Source organism: Sander vitreus, chromosome 15, assembly GCF_031162955.1.
Source record: "Sander vitreus isolate 19-12246 chromosome 15, sanVit1, whole genome shotgun sequence".
In the NCBI taxonomy this organism is placed as follows: domain Eukaryota; kingdom Metazoa; phylum Chordata; class Actinopteri; order Perciformes; family Percidae; genus Sander; species Sander vitreus.
Window position 1 is genome coordinate 5,329,487 of NC_135869.1, and position 20,468 is coordinate 5,349,954.

At 42.9% G+C, this 20,468-nt stretch overlaps 1 protein-coding gene across 1 annotated transcript; it reads left to right on the forward strand.

Moving 5' to 3' along the window:
• The first annotated feature begins 249 nt into the window (after window positions 1-249).
• On the forward strand, window positions 250-19,612 carry gna13b (guanine nucleotide binding protein (G protein), alpha 13b). Its single transcript, XM_078270152.1, has 5 exons — window positions 250-557; window positions 10,028-10,257; window positions 15,207-15,257; window positions 17,373-17,573; window positions 18,118-19,612. Exons 1-5 carry the CDS (start codon window positions 275-277, stop codon window positions 18,487-18,489), a joined length of 1,137 nt encoding a protein of 378 aa, XP_078126278.1. The 5' UTR covers window positions 250-274; the 3' UTR covers window positions 18,490-19,612.
• Window positions 19,613-20,468: the final 856 nt, after the last annotated feature.

Here is a 20,468-nt window from a genome sequence, read left to right on the forward strand (position 1 = left end):
ATTTAATTTATTGGAGAAATCAAAGTAGGCCTATTTTGTTTAAAAACATTGCCCAGTTCTCACGCAACGTTTTCCCTGAGATTAACATTATTATTATTATTTTACAATGACATTTAGATTGGCTTCAGTTCAGTATTTACACTTTTGATTTCGATGGTTAAAGCACACTGGTGAAAGTTATATTAAAGTGGATTCCTACGACACGTGAACGCAGCAGCGGACTGGCGTGAGCTCAGCCCTCCTCGCTGTCTGTATAGATGAAGTTGTTTCAAAGATGGCGGATTTCCTGCCGTCCCGCTCCGTTTTATCTGTATGTTTCCCTAACTGTCTCCTCACAAGCGGCGAGGTAGAACAGTTGCGGAAATCTAAAGAGATAGATAAGTGTATTAATCGAGATAAGACGTATGTCAAAAGGTTAGTTAAGATCCTATTACTTGGGGCAGGCGAGAGCGGCAAGTCCACTTTCCTCAAGCAGATGCGCATTATCCATGGGCAGGACTTCGATCAGAAGGCCAAAGAAGAATTCAGAGCCACGATTTTTAGTAATGTTATAAAAGGTAAGGCTACACTGAGCACCCGTTGTATTTAATATGTTGAAGCGGGGCTGGTTTTGACCTCTGTATTGGCCGTTTACTTTTGGGTGTAGGGAGTAAAGAGTGGGAAGTTGGTGGCCATGCTAGCTGCAGCTGAACCGATCGGTGAGGCACTTTTCTGTGTTCGACAAAGCTAGTGTGGTTAGCTGGTTAGCGACCAAGAAACGCCCATGTTATTTGTGTTGGTCTACATGGTGGGACTGAAGGGGACGGTGGCGCGTGCAGTGGGGTCATTGTTTGTGTTTATTCAGAGCTTCCCAGATATATATTTTTTGTAATGTTCAGTCACACGCAACTTACACAATGGTTTGACATCCAAGTGTTTGCCCCAATGGCTGCTGTTATTACCGAGACATATCGCTGTTGGTGTATGGAGAGAACATGACACTGAAATCATTTGAAAAAAATGTCCCTGTTTACTGTAAACATGCCTATCATTTAAGACCATGGGCAGCCCTATCTAACGTTGACTGAAACACTGGACCTTTTCTGTAGCCATGCTTCATCTTACAAGTCATCTTACATTAAGATATGACACTGTGTTTGCAGGTTGTTGGCTGTAACTGCTGCAATTTCAAATATTATCGCTTTTTTCAAATGATGTCTGGTTTCTCTAAACGGTTTAAATCCACCTTTGTGCTGAGTTTATGAAAAGTGGGACATTTTGTGACTGTTGTGTTACAGTACAGATGGACAGGTTGGTCAGTAGTTTCAGCTGCCCTCTAAAAGTTACACAATCCCTTCACTGAACTTGTACTTGCTACAACTTTCTAGTCTACAGTAAGGCTTAGCAGTCTGCTGTGTGTGTCTGCTAACTGACTTCATTAATGAGCCGGTGAAGTTGTGCCCACAACAATGTCCAGGTTGCATTAAGGGACCGTTGACTTCTGGTATTAACCTGGGTCATTGTAGTGGGAAATCCCATACAGACATGCTGCTGACTTAAAGTGAGTCAGAGTAACCAAAGTAGCAAACGTACTTGGTGAATCACACCACTACTCTGGTAATTTTTGAATTGGGTATAGTTTCAAAACATTTCGATACCAATACTGTGACTTCGATACCGGTTACTCAACATTATACATTACGGCACAAATCTTTGTATTTATTCTGTCTTTGTGTAACGAGTTTTCCTCGTGTGTCTCTACAACGTGTAACGTTAGACAGCCAATCACAGACATTATTAGATCTTGGTAGAATCATGCTGCATGCTTATTGGCTCACTAACGCTGATGAGATTCACTCCTTAGGTATTGAAATTGGGTATTGAATGACGAGGCATTTTTAGATACACGATACAAAGAAGGCAATTTGGTTCTGTCCTTTAAAAAGTACTGAATTCGGTACCCACCCCTACTGTTCACAGATGGCTCCGTTGTCAGTGTGTTTGAGAGAGAGAGAGAGAGAGAGAGAGGGAAAGCGAAAGCGGGGCAAGGAGGGGCTGAGTGAATCCAGGCGCCGTGCGCTGCTCTACAGTGAAACAAGTGTTTACCCATTTTAAATAGTCACAAATAAATCAGACATGAGTTGAGTCTCGCAACATTCGATGGGGAGAAAGGGGATCGTCAAGGGTTGGCCGAGAGTTCGACAAGATGTCACCGCAGCCCATTCGGAGGCGGGTCCGCCAAGTTTTGGACCCACTCCGAAAAGGTCCATCATGGGTGGGCTCAGTGCGCTAAAACTAGTAATAATTGAAATGCAAATCAGCACGGCATGGTCTGGCTCGGCGCAGCCAAAAGGGCCAGTAGAAAAACCCCATTAGGCACAGCTTCCTGTGGCTACTTGGCGTAAATGGTAAGCTTCCATTACAGTGTTTCCCACAGGTTGAGAATTTACTTGTGGTGGTGGGCAACGCAGGATGTAAGGGCGCGGCATGTGATGGCTGGGTTCAGTAATAAACTAGTCAAACAAAGGTTTATGAACTATTTATTGGAAGAAAAAAAAAGACTACATAACAAGATAATTTAGAAAGAAATAGCCTAACTATTTACATTAGCCTGACGTGGTCATACTCAGATTCTAGTCGGAACACGAGTCTGATACCGCTCCATTGGGCTGTGATTATGGGGCGTGTTTCAACTGAACCAGGAAATAAAATGCCTCTGCACTTCTATTGGATAGACCTCCAACCAATCAGAGCAACGGAGACAGACGTCACGGAAGCTGCAAGTCAAAGGCAGGCTTCGACAGAGCAAAGGCAGAGGCGGCGGCTTCCGTGTCGTGCGGACGAGTGTGGCAATGTGTTTACATACGTGATCGCGGTTCTCTGTTCCTCTTTTAAAATGAACGCGCTGTCGATACCTTCTATGACAGACACGATTGCAGCCATCTTTGTTGTAAACGAGTTCAGCCCAAGCGCTCTTTGGTGACGTGGTTGATTACGTTACTGTTGATCCATCTGTCCATCATTGTATGCAGCCCGCCCCGACAATTTGATTGGTCCAAACAGCTCTGGTTCGAGCATAGATGCTCCACAACGGATCAAGTCCTGACCGAACTACCCGACCGCAAATGTTGTGGGCGGGGCTAAGTTCGGCTGGTGTCCAGGCTATATTTACATATTCAACACCAGACTAGAAGATGATGCAGATGTGTAGCTGTGCTTTGTCAACTAAATCTGGTTGGTTTGTCAAATAAAATGTATGGTTCAGCAGGAAAAAAAATACCTGATTAACATTACCCAGAGCTGAAATGTTGTATTAACGACTTAACCTATGATCCATACAGAAAGTTGCACGTTATTATAAAATCTCAGCCCTGTGTGCACCTCCTAAATCATATTACACTAAGGCGATCCAAAGTTAATTCACGTTCATTTTGGTTGTTTTAATCTGTGTTTTGGGAATCCTAATAACTTTAAACACGCTGTTCTGTACTATACATGTCGGCGTTGAAATCGTTAAGATCTCATCGAGACAGATTTCTGTCGTTCAAACAACTTTTAAGTTGTTTTATTCGGGCTCGAGTGCATAAATAACGTTACTGTTAATGGGCGCCGGCACGAAGAGAACGTTAATTGATGGCTCGGTTAGCTCCGGTCAACTCCAAATATAGATCAGCTCAAGCGAACACACTGCCGTGGAGAGGGTGAACAACCAGACTCTACACAGCGGTGTGGCCGTGGCGTTTCTACCGTTTATCAGTACAATTAATCCCATGGGAAGCCACAACACCACAAGCAGCACGCTACTACTAAAGCCTGATTCATGGTCCTGCGGAGGCTCCACGCAGAGCTTTCTCGGAAGCCTACGTAAGTGGCCTGAAGTTTATACTTGTGCGTCGATCTCTTTAAAAAAAAAAATGCAGGGCCAGCGTGTGTGTGTGTGTGTGTGTGTGTGGGGGGGGGGTGTAGGGGTGTCCCGATTCTCCAAATCTTCGATTAAAATTTTCGATTCTAAGGTCACGGTTCGATTCTCGATTTTTACATTTATTGTTTTTAAAGCACAGATTGCGATGCCATGTGGATTTTTCTGCAAGAATTTGTGCCTTTTCTGCATCAAGTTATGGTGCAAATGTCTTTATTTATGTAAAGGAGATTATTATTAGATATTTGGGGTGGGTTGCACTGGCCAGTTTTAATTATTGTGCACCCCTAGCTGCTAGGTATATGTGTCCTGTGTCTCTGACACATTCAAATCCATAAGGACGCAGTAAACTCCAGTGTTTGCCACACACTTAGATTCTATTTGTGGTGGTAGCTGACCCGGGGTGTGGGGGTGCACGCGCAGAAGGAGGTGCAGACTTCTTATATCCCTTGTGTTCTCTTCCCATCGACAATGCAGCTTTACATTTTTCTGGGTCAACATTTGAAATATAATATATAAATAAATACTTCTTTTTTTTGGTGGCGTTTTTGTCACTTCTTTCGACTTTTTGGTCCCTTTTTTCCAAAAAAAATGTGTCACTTTTTTCCGATGTTATTGTTGATGTTTTTGTTGATTTTTCTGCACTTTTTTTTGGCCGTTTTTGTTTTTTTGTTGTTTTTCTTTTTCAAAAAAAGAAATTGTCACTTTTTCCAACGTTCTTTGGTCATTTTTTTTTCTCCAAACGCTATAAAATTGAATAAAACACCCACATTCAATGAAAGTAGTGAACTGATCATTTATTTTACGTGTGAAGAGTAATGGTTGTATGGAACCATCCACGTTATGTTTTTTGGTTGAAAGAAACCCAAATTTCCGGTGTAGAAACTTTGTGAAAATGGGTCATATTTGACCCAAGGACAACAGGAGGGATATTTATTGTACTGCAAATATTTTTATACAAAATTCTGCAGGTAACAATTCGCACGCGCGATAGTCCCATCGCAGGACGTTGCGATGTTGACGCTACAGCTTCTTTGCTGCTTGATTAAAAAAAGTAAACTTTCACCGTTCTCCTTTTCCATGATTGTTACCGGCCGACCCTTCCCTTTTAAGACAGGTGGTCATGTGACGTGACGTTAGTCCGACGGGGGGGGGGGGATGCATGCAGACTCTGCATGCACAGCAAGCACAGCAAACCAACAATCATGATCTATTTTAATCAATTTAGCAACCAACCAAAGCAGGCCCCCGCTAGTCGACCACAGCCTGACATTTAGAGGAAGCAACATGCATGCATTATTAATATCATTCACTTTAGCCTGGATTGAAATTATATGAATACAATGGTGTCATGTCAGTCAACCAGTGTATTTCTTCCTAATTTCCCTCTCCAAAATCCCTTCAGAAGAGTAGTCACAGCCTTACTTGCTTTGGTTTTTGTAAAGCATTAAAGTTCAACAAAGACTGGTTCACATAAAGTTTCCTTTTTCATTTTTACTTTCTTTGTAGATGCACTCCCCTACAAAATCACCCCAGTAGTTGAGAATTATTTTGTATTTCTAAATAGGGCTATTTATGTCCTCTTGTAAAAATTAGTCTTTTTTTCATATCGCAATATATAACGCAGGGAGAAAATATATCGCAATGTAAGTTTTTTTCAATATCGTGCAGGCCTGTAATGCAGTAAGGGAGGGGGGGGCTTTCGCATCTGACAACAAAGTGCAGTTCATTTGATTAGTATGAACAGAGCATGTCCGTATGGGGCATGATTTGCTCCTCAGTTGAAAAAAGTAGGAGTGACTTACTCATAAGGTACAGGGCTCCAGACTAACTTTTTGCCTCGGTTGCACTGGTGCACCTAACTTTTTTCTGTACAAAATGTAGGTGCACCCAAATTTTTCCTCGCGTCGCCTGCAACGCTGCATGGCGATACACGATATATAGCTCTGTATTTATTTTTATTTTTTTACAAAGTGGGCTAAATGTTCAGTTTTAAGTCAAAGCCACTTTTCACAAGCTCTTTTTATTAAAACAGATTGTGATTAAAATAAAATGCAAAGACAGGGTTTCCAGGTTGAAAATATACAGCTGCAACACATGTAAATGAAAGTTATCTGAAATAAATAGCCTATATATATATATATATCTCTATCTCGCTCTCTCGCTCTCTGAGAAAGCTCCTTCACTTGTTTTCAACAACAATAACAGACTGATTAAAAGAGAAAGAGGACGCCCAGATAGCTCAGTTGGTATATATAGAGGTTCGACTCCGACCTGCGGCCCTTTCCTGCATGTCATTCCCCCCTCTCTCTCCCCTTTCATGTCTTCAGCTTTCCTATCAAAATAAAGGCCGAAATCTTAAAAAATAAAAAAACAGACAGAAAGACATAAGACATAGGGAGACAGAGGAAGAGAGGGGGAGTGCGATGGACTGAAGCGTATGCTACTCACAGAGTGACGGCTGACTCATTATGAATGGTTCCAGCACGGGTCGAATGCGCTTTGGCGGGTCAGCGGCGTTACACACGTCCTGTGTAGGCTATGAAATGTCTGTATCGTCACTGCGCTGCATTTTTATGAACTATGATTTTCTGGCCATGGGTCACATCTCTCGCCCAGGTGCAGCAGGCTCCGTCTCACACGCTATTACTCAACGAACTGAAGTTGGTTGCATTTAATAACTTGTTTTTTGCCGTGGCGGCCGCAATAACAGAGAGTTACCAGCGGAAACACTGGTACCAATACAGGTTTCCCTCTCATACTTAACCATATACAGCTGTGTTAATAACAAGTAAAACTGTAGACAAATGTCAGTTTGGACCGGCGGCGCTGTGTCTCTCCATGTTGCAGGTGAGCCGTGTGTGTGAACGGGGGCGGGGCCGCGCGGAGGAGAGATCCAAACACAGGCACGGCTTTACAGAAGGAATGGGGTCATGTAACGCAACATTAAACCATATCGATATATAAACGACATCGCTTCGTTCGTGGAGAGGCAGCGGATGCGAGGACATTAGGTGCACCGGTGCAAAATCTTAGTCGGCCCAACGGCCCAACTCAGAGTAGTTTACTGTCTCTGTGTCACATGGGTTTTTTCACGGCCACGCCTCTTTAGCAGACTAGCAGCAGGTCCTGAGTGTGTTGATTCCAACAGGAGAAGTGAATATGAACACAGATTATGAGCGATTCTTTCGCCCCCTAGCTAGGGTTGGGTACCGAACTCTGTACTTTTTTGGGTAACGACCGAATTACGTCGGTATTACCGAGGACCTTTAACTTTAAATCAAACGGTACCAAATTTCGGTACCTGAGAGCAAGTAAGTGCAAGCTTATCTGTCCTCTCTGGATATTGACGGAGAGCTAAGCTCCGACACGCATGCGCAGAGGTGCGGATGGAGTAAACTCGTGCAAACTACGTCACCTCTACAGTTTTGTAGAGTCACAGTGAGTCACGGAAATGCCGGTAAAGCGGTTGCAAGTGTGGTTACAGTTTTTCAAAAAAAGGTTCATAATTGTATTTTGAGGTTGTACCAGAATAGGTTTACATGGTTTAATTTTCAAAAAACACCATATTTTTGTTGTACTGCACATTGTTGCAGCTCCTCTTTTCACCCTGTATTCAGGTCTCTGTTTTAGCTACAGACTGAGACCTCTCACTGCTGTAACATCTTTGTTGGCACATGCGCAGTAGCTACTTAAGGATCATATCAGCTAGCTAGCTGTTTAAACAACTTCGGTCAGTTACAAGGCAGGATTAGCCAGGAGACTTCTTCTAAACGAGGGCGTACTTCCAACTTTGCGTGGAATACCTGCAGAAGAGGGACATGTAAGTAGTTCTTTTGTAGATTATGGTGAACTAGTGTGTGTTGTAGCAGTGTTTTTTCTATTGAGAATAAGCTAGCATGCTACTGTTAGCCCCTTCGTTTCGGCTAGTGACGTAAAAAGCCCTGCCGATGTTGAACAGCTCACCCGGAGACTGAAGGCAGGACACATTCAGAAACCCGTATCTTACTCAAAACAGCATGGATGTTTGTATGCATGTGGAAGCACCGGCGACACAAAATAACACCCCAAATCCCAGAAAAAGTGATTTTTTTTCATAATATGGGCACTGTAATGGTGAGCTGAAAGCGGTCGCGATGCTATTGACGTTAAACTTCCTCTGAGACAAGCAGGCACAACGTTGGTTTCTGTGCCCTGGGGACTGACTGACAGGCTGAGGTTGTAAGGCAAAGCAGCTTTATTTCTACAGCACCTTTCAGCAACAAGGCAATTCAAAGTGCTTTACATGAAACATTAAAGAGCAATTAAAAACGGTCATGATGAAAATAAAACTAATAAAAAATAAAATACTAAATAAAAAGAATAATATACAAATAGAAGAATAAAAGTTACAGTGAGTAAGAAATTATAATTATTCAATTTAATAGGTTGTAGGGACTGCTTTGGGAGGAGAGAGGGAGGGGTTTTATTTTTGTTTTAAATTCTTTAGAGTGTAAAATATTCTAAATAAATAACAATGTTCTAAGTAAATAGGATAAATAGCTTTTATTTTTACAACTGAAATATTTTTTTTGTAATTACAGAGGGAAAGTACCGAAAAAAAGTACAGTTGGGTACTGGAACCGAATTTCAGGTACCCAGTACTGCACACTGCAGTCGGGGTAGTGTCTGTTTTTGACAAGGGCCCGGCGGTGGCCAGTCACAGACTGATGGCAGCATTAATGTAGAGCCCAATAGTTTCAGTGATAACAATTGAGAATTTAAAAAAAGCTATAAGACGGATTCCATAGGGCTCTACATTAAGTCAGCGCTCAAAGCTAACTGGAGATTTAAAAATAAGACTACGTCTAAGTTTCCAACCAAAAAAAATCATGCCTGGTGGGGGACAACTTAGGCCTGGTGTGCCGCCAGGCTTGCAATACACTGGGGGAAGCCCTGTATGTGGTCTGCATTTTCGAATACAGCCAGTGTGATTGGCTTCCATGACATCACTGGGCTTGTACGGGGCAGTTAAATGTTAACTTCCTTTTGAGTAAGTGCAAACAGGGAAGTGGTAGAGGCTCGCTCAGCCTCAGTCAGGGGGAAGTGACTGATGCATGACGTGGTTGAACTGAAAAGGAAACCGTTAGTGTCTGTGTCATTTCAGAATTAAAATTAAATCAGCCAGGGTTCGGGTATGAGTTTTGTAGTAGTCTCTCTTTGACGTTTTTTTTAAATTAGTGTGTAATGATTTAGCTTGCCTGGATTATTACCTCTTCTTGCTTGTATCTCTCAACATTGGGTCAAATCAGTAATTGTGTGGTCTTGTAGTTATTTTGTAAACGTGTGCCAATTGACAATAATGATAAGAGGTAATCACCAATATCTGATGCCCTGCCAATGTTAAGATAATAAAAAAGAAAAATACTTTATTTATTCTTCTGGACGTTGAGTCAAAACGTATCTCTGAACTGTATACAAATTCCAATCTGTCTGTTGAGGCTGTCGGGGCGCGGCGCTCTCAGCCTCCTGTCGGAGCCCCGACTGCAGGTCGAAGGCGCCAGCGGAGCCGCGTCTGGGTCTGTCCGTGTTGGGCTGCGCTGCTGTCTTATATAGTGGCATCAGTGTTTAATTGAGACGTTTCATAACCGGTTAAAAACTCCTCATAGTTGGGTAAAATAAAAGTCCACTTCACGTGTTTTGGTACAGTTGATTTTCACACCTGATGTGAACCGCAGCGAAGTACACATGAACTGTAATCAAGACCACGGAGAGAGGGAGAGAGAGGGGGGGGGGAATAGAGAGAGGCAGCAGGTGGAGAAGGGTGAAGCAGCTGCTGCTTGGGAGTTTGCTGGTGATCCTGTGGGTGCTGTGCATGATGCTGTGCCCAAAGAGGGAGAATGCCTTTTGTTGTCAGGAACGGGACCTGTCACTGCCTGATATCGGTGGTCTTGATGTGTCCACTACACAACGCTGTGTCACCACGTCGGAGGATTTCCCCCCCTCTAAACAACATTTTTATGTGACATGAGCTTCTTTTTATTTTCTAAAAGATCCACATATCTACCATGTATGCAAGCGTAGCCTGTATTGGAAAAATGGACAGTCTTGACTACAATACATTTCCGACATGTTTCCTTCCGGTTTCAGGTATTCGAGTGTTGGTGGATGCTCGAGAGAAGCTACACATCCCATGGGGCAACCTGTCCAACCAGCAGCACGGAGACATCATGATGGCGTTTGACACCCGGTCGGTAATGGCCAACGGTCACGGCATGGTGGAGCACAAAGTTTTTCAGCACTACCTGCCGTCCATTCGGGCCCTGTGGGCCGACCAGGGCATCCAGAACGCCTACGACCGCCGCAGAGAGTTCCAGCTGGTGAGTAAGCGCGTTGACCAGCACCAACATTGCGAGGTGTTGATGTTTCAGTCCGGAACCGAATCTCCTTATTGCATTCATGGCGCAGTGCTTTGATGCTATATACATGTCTAAAGGGTTGAGGGCCGAGGTGGGTCACATAGAATTTGGTTCTGGTGTATTGATTTAGCCATATCTCCGACCCAGGGTTCAACAGTAAGGGTTGCCCGATGGCCCCGGAGCAGGTAAAACTCCACTTTCCCATTCTGGCGTCATCGTATCATAAATGCCGTCATTGTTCTCTTGTCCCCGTCGTAGAATGCTTGTTGATGATTTGAATGTGCCGCTTTTAACTTTTTTACATTTTTTACACCTTTTTAAAGGTTCCATTTTTGACATTTGATGCTTTTTGGTGGCGCTTTTTTCAATGCTTTTGGCAAGCTGTTTATTTTCCTTCGGAGTTTGAGATTTATTTCTACGTTTTCTTTACGTTTTTCATGCTTTTTGACATGTTTTTTTTCCCCAACGCTATTGCTGTTTTTTTCAGGGGTTTTTATCTGAAAAGAAATTGTATAGGCGCCAGTAAAAATTTACTTCAGGCAAGTGGATTTCTTTTTTTTTTTTTACTTGCCCGAACTAGTTAAAAAAAACTTAAAGGTCCCATATTGTAAAAATTTTGATTTTCATGTCTTTTTTTTATAATAAAGCCGGTCAAGGTGCTATATAAATACTGTGAAAGTATCAAAACACTCAATCTACAGAAAAATGCACACAGCTCCTGTTCAGAAACTGTGCCTTTAAACGAGCCGTCAGGACTTCCTGTACAGTTTTGATGTCACAACAACTATATGATATTTTGGTAGAAAGTGCCGCTACAATGACGTTACAGTTATTTCCCGGCTGCAGTAACGGCGCAGAGACTCGGAGAGCACAGACCCGGAAACGCTGACCAATCAGAGCAGACTGGGCAGTTTCGGGAGCGAGGCTTAAAGAGACAGGCACTAAAACGGAGCATTTTCAGACAAAAGGTGAATACAGGTATATTCAGACACAGTATGAGAAAAATGAAAAAAATGTTTACATTAAAGCATGTAAAAATGTACTAGCAAAAGCACAAAATACAAGTATGAACCTGGAAATGAGCCTGATATGGGACCTTTAACGTTGAACCCTGCTGACCCATGTATAAAGTTGCCCTTCAACCCCTGCTTTAACTGTGTTGCATAATTTGACATCCATGATGCTTGCTTTTACCTCTATTTGCATGTCCCATGATTACTTGTGACAAGTTGTGAGTAGCTTGAGGGGGCTTTGTGTGTACAGATGAGCATTGACGGCAACAGAATAAAGGCTCGTCCTCACAGGGGATGGAGCAGGCCTGCAGCTGCTGAGCACACACAGACGGACACAGACAAGCTAATGAAGGGTTGCTTCTCTCTCTTCTCTCTGTCCCTCCGCCTCCCTACGCCCTTCCTTCCCCCATCTCTCCCTCACTGCTCTCCACAAGTTTACATTGTGGGCTCACAGGATAATGATCTTTAACTGTCCTGCAGGGAGTCTAGCTAGCCAAGCATCTGTTTGGAGCAGCGGAGATTTAAAGAGCAGTTAGCTCACTGTGCCTTGGTGTTTCTAATGTTACCCTGTTAGTGCACGTATTATCATTCTGTTACGCCTCTACATGCTTCAACTACTGATTTCCTGTTTCCTACAACAACTTATCCTTTAAAACAAATCATGTTATGTTCTGTAGAAGGAATGCAACTAAAGACAGAGCCTAACTGGTAATGTTAGCATGCAACTAAAGACACAACCTAACTTAGCTTACCGGTAATGTTTGCATGCAGCTAAAGACACAGCCTAACTTAGCTTACCGGTAATGTTAGCATGCAGCTGAAGACACAGCCTAATGTAGCTTACTGGTAACGTTAGTATTCAGCTAAAGACACAGCCTAGCTTAGCTTTCTGGTAACGTTAGCATTAGGGCTGCAGCTATCGATTATTTTAGTAATCAAGTATTCTACCAACTGTTCCATCCTAATCAGATAAGAAATACTTTTGCTTTAGAGTAAATAGCAATAGTAAATTTACAGACGTTTGTATTGCATAAATACAATACAATAACAAGGACCGACGCTAATAATTTTAAGCACTGGCCACATGGGCCACCAAGCCCCTAAATTTGGTGACCAGTACATTTTGGGTGGCCCAAATGTAAAACTCTAACTACTAGGGCTGGAACGTAATGCTTTTGTCCCGATTCTATTATTTCCTGATACATGAGTGCCGATTGCATTTGTATTGCGATTTTCATTTGTTGCGATTCTAGAAATATTGTGATTCGATAGTATTTATTTTAAGATTTTCTTGGGCATTTCCGTCTTTAATGATAGGAAAGCAATGAAAGGGGGGAAGAGAGGGGGAAGACATGCAGGAAATTGTCCCAGGTCGGGCTTGAACCCCTGACCTTCTGTGGCGAGGCATAACCTCTGTATGTGTGTGTGCCTGCTCTACCAACTGAGCTATCCTGGCCACGGTGCTTCGATAGTATTGAGTATTGCGATTGTCTTTTCCTTCCTTAACAAAAACAAAAGTTGAATATTACACTTCTAGAGACAATATATCATGATACATTTCTAAAAACAGTTTTCTAAGAAGAATGCACATCACATGTCAGTCAGTCAGTCTGACATTTATTTACTTTGTAAAGAAGAACATAACATGGATTTTCAGCTTTTTCTGCTTTCGTTCTGTTTTGCTTGAAACTGATATGATGTAGTCGCCGTCGGCGGTACCGTAGAAACCGAAATATTTAGGGGAATTCTTAGGCAAAAAATGATACATACGTCAAATCGTTTGTATATATTTTTTTTCACCCCTGCTAATTAAGTCTATCCTTTTTGCCCCCTTCATGCCTCTGGCTCTTTACACTGGATATGCAAAAGAGCTGTTCACTAATCAATATCAATTAGGCATGGGCTGGTATGAGATTCTGACGGTATGATAACCTTCAGGAAAAATGGCACGATTTCACGGTATTGCATTGTATTGCATTGTATTGCATTGTATTTTGCAATTACAGCTTTAAAATGTTTTTTTTTCTTTTCTTAAATGTATTTTATTTTAAACACACTGGCAGGAAGACGGATTTCTAAACTGCACTCTCTGTCCTTGGAGACTCATAAAAAACAGCTCATACCTAAAGTTTAGTGGTTTTGAAAACAGGACTTTTTCAAACCGCGGTATACCTTGAAACCGGTAACCGGCCCACGCCTAATATCAATATGGAAGAGAGTGCTATGTGAAATTAGTGTTGGGAACCGTAATCCAGTTAAAAATTAGAACGGAATCCAAAATGCCAAAGAACCAGGTATCCGTCAAACAACATGTATTTTGGTTCTGCTCGTATTTGTGTTAATACATTATCTGGGTCACATGACAGACATAAGCAAAAGATGTCTCCTGGAATTCATTTAAAAATGTAATTTGTTTATAAAGTAATACATAAATAAATAAATATTTTTTAAATTTGACTGTAAGGGAAAATTAGGGCTGCACAATTAATCGCAATTTAATCAAAATCGCAATATGGACTAGTGCAATAATCCAAACGTTGTATGAACCAGTATGTGTCAAACAGTTCTGAATGAAGTATTGTGGTGCTGCAGACATCCTGGCCTACAGATCCTATCCTAGAGACTAAAGAAAACCTCTTTGTTTGGTACAGAGCCTCGCGAAAATCACACTATAATCATTTAAAAAAATATATATATATATATTTTATTATTTTTCAATGAAAATGAGAATAATGATACAAAAATGATCATTCCCTACACTATTGTGAATCATATCGCTATATCAGTCAAAAAATAATCTCAATTAGATATTTTCCTCATATCGTGCAGCGCTAGTGACAATTATAGTGTTAATTGCAATGAATTGTTACAGCTCTACATCCTGCCTGTGTCAGGCTGTGTGCAGCGTGCTGGGAGACACGGGCGGAGTGGAGAGAAGTCTCAGAGAAAAGAGCACTGGCCCGATCGGGCAACTGGCTGATTGGATATGGCCTGACGTACAGTATGTTGGACCCTGTGTCATTTCAGTCGGGTACAGTAACAGTACAGTGAAACTTTTTTTTTTTTTTTTTGTTTAATACCAGCAACCAAATTCAACTGTATGAAATACAGAAAATTACAGGTTTCATAAACTGTATGAAGTGAATATGAAAAGGTTGAATGAGGTTTTTATGTAAAATAAGCATGTCCTCTGTTTTCACCCCTTAACGAATCGGAATCAAGAATGGTTAAACGGAATCGAGCAGAATCAAAATCGTTAAAATCCAAACAATACCTAACCTTATCTGAAATATGACATGGGCTATGTCCAATATTCCATACTAATATGCTATTTAGTAGCTAAAACAGTATGTGAGATTTTCAGTGTGTCCAAAACCTTAGTATGAAACCAATAGTACGTGAATTGCATACTATTTCCGGTAAAATACTACAGTATGCAGTACTGGCCACTACGCCGGCATAAATATCCCACAATGCAATGCGGTGGTAACGACAACGTTCATAACAGTCAAACATGACGGAAACCAAGGAGCTCTGCAACGTCAATAACGCTCTAATTTACATATCTACATATTTAAACCACTGTTGGTCTAGTTATTCACCTCTTTCAGTAATTTAAGCGTTATCTGGCGATGCCGCTAGAGCGGAGGTCAGCAGGGGTTACCACTGTTACACGTCTTCGACGGCAAGGAGGCTCTCAGGAAGTGATGTTAAAAATTACAGCTTAGTGCGTCTGAAAAGATGCACACTACGGTTTATTTACACAAAAGTATGTTGAACGATAGTATACGTATTGAGTGTGTAGGGCAGAGTATGAGATTTAAGACGCGACAATTAAGTCAGAATTTTGAGGAAAAAAGCCACTAAAAAGTCTCTCTTTCTCTCTCTTTCATTCAGGGTGAGTCAGTCAAGTATTTCCTGGACAATTTGGAAAAGCTCGGACAGACGGTAAGTCCTACACATTCTTCAGAAGCTCCACTAATCACAGATCCCCAGCAGGCAGGGCGGCTGATGCAGCAGATTGGTGGCTAGTTTGTTGAAAAGAGAAGTGAAAGCGGTGTCTTCCTGTCCTCGGTCATGTCTCCACACGGGGCTGTTCCTCCATGTAGCCGCCTGCTAGCACAGCTCACTGACACCGCACGCTAACACGCTGAGGTCAACACTGTAGGTACTGCTACGAAAGACAAACACCGTGACAACATTTGTCAGTAAAACAGCAATTTTGGCATTGGTTTGGCCAATCCAGGATGTATAAAACAATGAATTCAAAAGCCTGCTGAAATCAGCCAACAGAGGAAGGGACAGGAAATGATACATAACCAAACTGCTAATAGTTTCACCCATCCATTTAGCCTATTACAAATGACTCAAAGTCAATCCCTATAACACATATTCAGTGCTTTCTGGCACAGTCTTTAATGACTTGGGTTGGCTGGGCCTGAAAATGGGCATTATGAGGAGGACATTAAATCACTCACAGCTACTAAAAATGAGTCCATGTGACCATGCATTCTACCAACAAACCACTAAAATATATCTCCCTCTATATAGATATTATTGTTCATAAATACAGTATATGAATGAGTTTATATTCAATTATAAAAACTAATGTAAGGTAACTATAATGATGGACTTGTGCTTCAAAGTGTCTAGGAAACAATTGTACCTTCTTCTGAAATTGTGGTGGGGCTGATTTCTTTATGTGACATCGGAACTTAATTCATTTCTGACACCAGAGAAGGTAAAGTAAACAGTATCCGTGTGGCAGGGTTTCCGCGGGGTCTTAAAAGGTCTTAATAAGGCTAAAAGTTCAAAATGTTGGGCCTTAAAATGTCTTAAATTCGCTGAAGTATTGTGTTCTAGGTCTTAAATAATTTTAAACAGGTCTTCATTTTTCCTCCGTCCATGCAACGCTCCCTGTAATGCTATTTGTTTTAAGTTCTGTGGTGTTGTAGTTCTTTCTTTCGCTAGTCCAAATATAATTTCGCTGTATTAGGACTACAAATGAGACCAACATGCTACTTACATTGCAGCCAATCAGCTTTCGTGTTATTGGCGCGAGTCTCTTCCGGATTGTACCACAGACATGAAACAGATTTTATTCTTCAGCTACGGGGAAGTGCAAGTTTAGCGATAGTTGGCTTGAAAAAACTGAATTGAAGGCTCAGTTGATGTTGTGAAAAATATTAAGCACCAGTGAGCAGCACCGGCTCCAGTCTGGCGGCCATGGGTTCCCCTTATCACACCTAACCTGTGTGGGGCAGTTCAAACAAACTCTGCTGCGCTTTGTGTTTTCGGCCGCCCATTTTCAGCTTCATTTTTGGCTCTTCACAAACCTGTCGTCAAGGAGAATATGTCCATATTTTATAGAGTCTATGGTTTTCCCCCTATATCCTCATGCTAAAATCAAATGTAAATCCAATTTTTTTAAGCTAACACACAGTACCAGTCAAAGGGTTGGACACACTTTTCCATTTACTTGATTGAAAAAGTGTGTCCAAACCTTTGACTGGTACACGCCCCCTTCCTGTGGCAGTTGTAGCCTACAACTGGAGCCTTCATGAGCAACCACCCAAGCTGTTGAAGTCGCTGTGCATGAACACCTTTCTGATGAACTTGAACACGAAAGATCGGTAATTTGTTTGTGTTTTTCCTAGACCTTTTAAGCCGTATGCGTGAGTGCGTTTGTGTACGTGCACGCTAGCATGGTCTGTGTCACCGTTAAGCGACGATGAGTCGGCACCCCTGGAATGTTATGAATTTGTATCTGGTGTAGCCAGAGCCTAGTCACTCGCACACACAACGTGATTTTACATAATGTTACATCATATTTGCGCAAACACAGACTCTCTCCTTGAAGCCCCACATGTGTTTATGCACTCTGGTATTTCAGGAATGCGGTGTTAAATAGGGATGTCCCCAAAGCAGCAGCATGAGAATGGGTTTGCACTGTTTCAATCTGGAACACAAAGATCACAGTTTTCAGATAGATTTAAACATTTCTTGCAGTTTTCCTCCCAATATCTGTCAAAATAATATTGAATCTCGATAATGTGCTTGCAGGACTACCTCCCCAGCCAACAGGACATCCTCCTGGCCAGAAAGCCCACCAAGGGCATCCACGAGTACAACTTTGAGATCAAGAACGTGCCCTTCAAGATGGTGGACGTGGGCGGCCAGCGCTCGGAAAGGCGGCGCTGGTTCGAATGCTTTGACTCGGTCACTTCCATCCTCTTTCTCGTCTCGTCCTCTGAATACGACCAGGTGAGTCAGCTGGAAGCCACACAAACCCTGGGCGTACAACTCCTGAATGTTTTAGAAGCTGTTCGAAACAAACAAATTGTCAGGGCGGGCTTTATACGATGATGGACAGATGATCAACAGTAACGTAATCAACCACGTCACCAAAGAGCGCTTGGGTTGAATTTGTTTGAGATGTGTAGATTCCGCCATCGCGTCTGTTATGGAAGATATCGACAGCGTGTTCATTTTAAAAGAGGAACAGAGAACCGCGATCACGTATGTAAACACATTGCCACACTCGTCCGCACGACACGGAAGCCGCCGCCTCTGCCTTTGCTCTGTCGAAGCCTGCCTTTGACTTGCAGCTTCCGTGACGTCTGTCTCCGTTGCTCTGATTGGCTGTAGGTCTATCCAATAGAAGTGCAGAGGCATTTTTGTTCAAAGTGGTCTTTAAACAATAGGCAGGTGCCCATTAAATAAACCTGCTGCTCATACCAGACACACACCGTCACGGTCACCTTTAACCTCAGCACACAAATCTCATTCTCCCCCCCATCCCCCCCAGGTGCTGATGGAGGACCGGCAGACCAACCGGCTGAGCGAGTCGCTCAACATCTTCGAGACCATCGTCAACAACCGCGTGTTCAGCAACGTCTCCATCATCCTCTTCCTGAACAAGACGGACCTGCTGGAGGAGAAGGTGAATCAGGTGTCCATCAGAGACTACTTCCCCGAGTTTTCGGGCGAGCCCACCAGCCTGGCCGACGTCCAGTGCTTCCTGGTGGAGTGCTTTCGCAAAAAGCGCCGCGAGCAGCAGCAGAAGCCGCTGTACCACCACTTCACCACGGCCATCAACACGGAGAACATCCGGCTGGTGTTTCGCGACGTCAAGGACACCATCCTGCACGACAACCTCAAGCAGCTGATGCTGCAGTGAGAGGACTGCCGGGGAGACGGAGGTGGGATGGGCCGAGGCAGGCACAACGCCTTTTTCCCCTCACCCGTAAGGAGGAGCCGGCGGTGTCCCTCTACCCATTCGGCCTCCCTCCTTGACTTTGACTGGCTCCTCACTTTTGAACTTTGACTGTGTGTTAAAGCCACCACTACTACCGCCATCCCCCCCCCCACCCACGCTTGCTCTCTGCCTTACTGAGCGTGTTCACTATGACTTATGAAAGCCCATATTGGCTAAGAGCCCCAACCACCCTCTGACCCTTCAAACCACTGTAAACCACTGTAAATGACCGCCCCGCCCATATTTCCTCACTGTGTTGCTCTATTTCACATCCACACCCCTTTTTTTTTCTATGCTGCTCTGACCACTGTTGCTAGTGAAGGAGAGGTGGGAGGGGCTTGTTTTAAACTGGCGTTACTGAGTAACCGTCTCCAGCGACTGTTGCCAGGTGTTGCCTTCCTCTTCCGAGCTCCTTTTGTTTTGTCTCTGGTTTTACATCGGCTCTCCACTGGCGCTTGGTAATGACATCACTGTGGGCATTTCCTCTGAGGGCAGTGGAACCAAAGCTTTAAAAACACACCGCCGCCGCGCGTCCTACGACGTGCCGTCCCTAGCACCAAACGGGTAGCGTTACGCTGCAGCACAGCAACACTTTTCATTACTACTTTGACTATTTCTTCCACCTCCACCATTAGCTGAAAATCATTAAGCTTGAACCCATAACTTAAACTTGGCTCCTTCCAGACATATTTTTTTTTTTTGCCGTTGTCTCCATAATGACGGGATTGCGGGTTCTGAGGCTCAGGATATGCCTCGACCTCAACAGCTAGCTCTCCTCATCCGTTGTTGAGGAGAGGAAGTCCAGCTGCCACTGGAGCTGGGATGTACAAGCAGGGAGAGAGTGGGCAAAAAATATGTTTATTTTTTTTTTTTTTTATTAGGGGCGTCGAGGCTGGAAATAGGACAATGGTGTGAAGTGTTGCGGGGCGCCCATGAGTTCTGACGCGTGCCTATCTGTTGCTGGTGTGGGGGTTGTACATAGAAAATAACAGGCGGCTGTTTTGATATGCGGCATTGAGCGGCGGTGTATTTTGGCCTGAACACAGAGATATATATATATATATATATATATATATATATATATATATATATATATATATATATATATATATATATATATATATAGATATATATATATATAGATATAATATCTCCTGTTCCAAAGTCCGCCTAATTCTAGTTTTCTAATAATTTTGTTTCTTTTTCTAATATATGAACATACTGTATGTAGCTATGCATTTTTCTTTAACTTATATTTTACACTTTGTTGATTTGCCGATGGACTCTGTTACACTTAACTGGATACATGACCACTTGTAAAATGAAACGCCGCGCTATGAGTGTAGCTACTGCCGGGTTAATCTAGTGACACGTTGTATTTTGCTGTTTCTCAGGGCACACTGTGAACCCCTACTCCTCTGTGATCTGAAAATGAAGGTCAAATTAAGATTTCGTGGTGTCTTTTCTATGTCTGCGTCAGCAGAGAAGACTCCTCGCGCTTCGAAAAAAGCAGAACTGCGGCCCATCTTCAACCAGGGCCGACGAGGCAAACAAAATGATGACCCCCCTAGATACCACATGTCGATGCCAAACTGGATGTTGTGGTCCTGGTTGAAAATGGACAAATTTATACTGAAGCCCTGTGGAACTTTCACATCCCGGTCTGACGGTTTCTTCTCCTCATCAGAGCTCGAGGAAGAAGGGAAAACTTTTTCTTTCTTCTTCCTCCCAGTAGGATGACCATCTTAAGTGTTTGTGACATTTTTCTAAAAGGTACCCGTTACTGCTTTCTGTCTGTCTCTCCCTTCCATACATCCTAAGTTCAAAACAAAAAGGGATATAGCCAGCCTGTATGTCACTAAGGAGCAGTTGGTGTCTGCTGTGTACTGCTTCTGTACAGT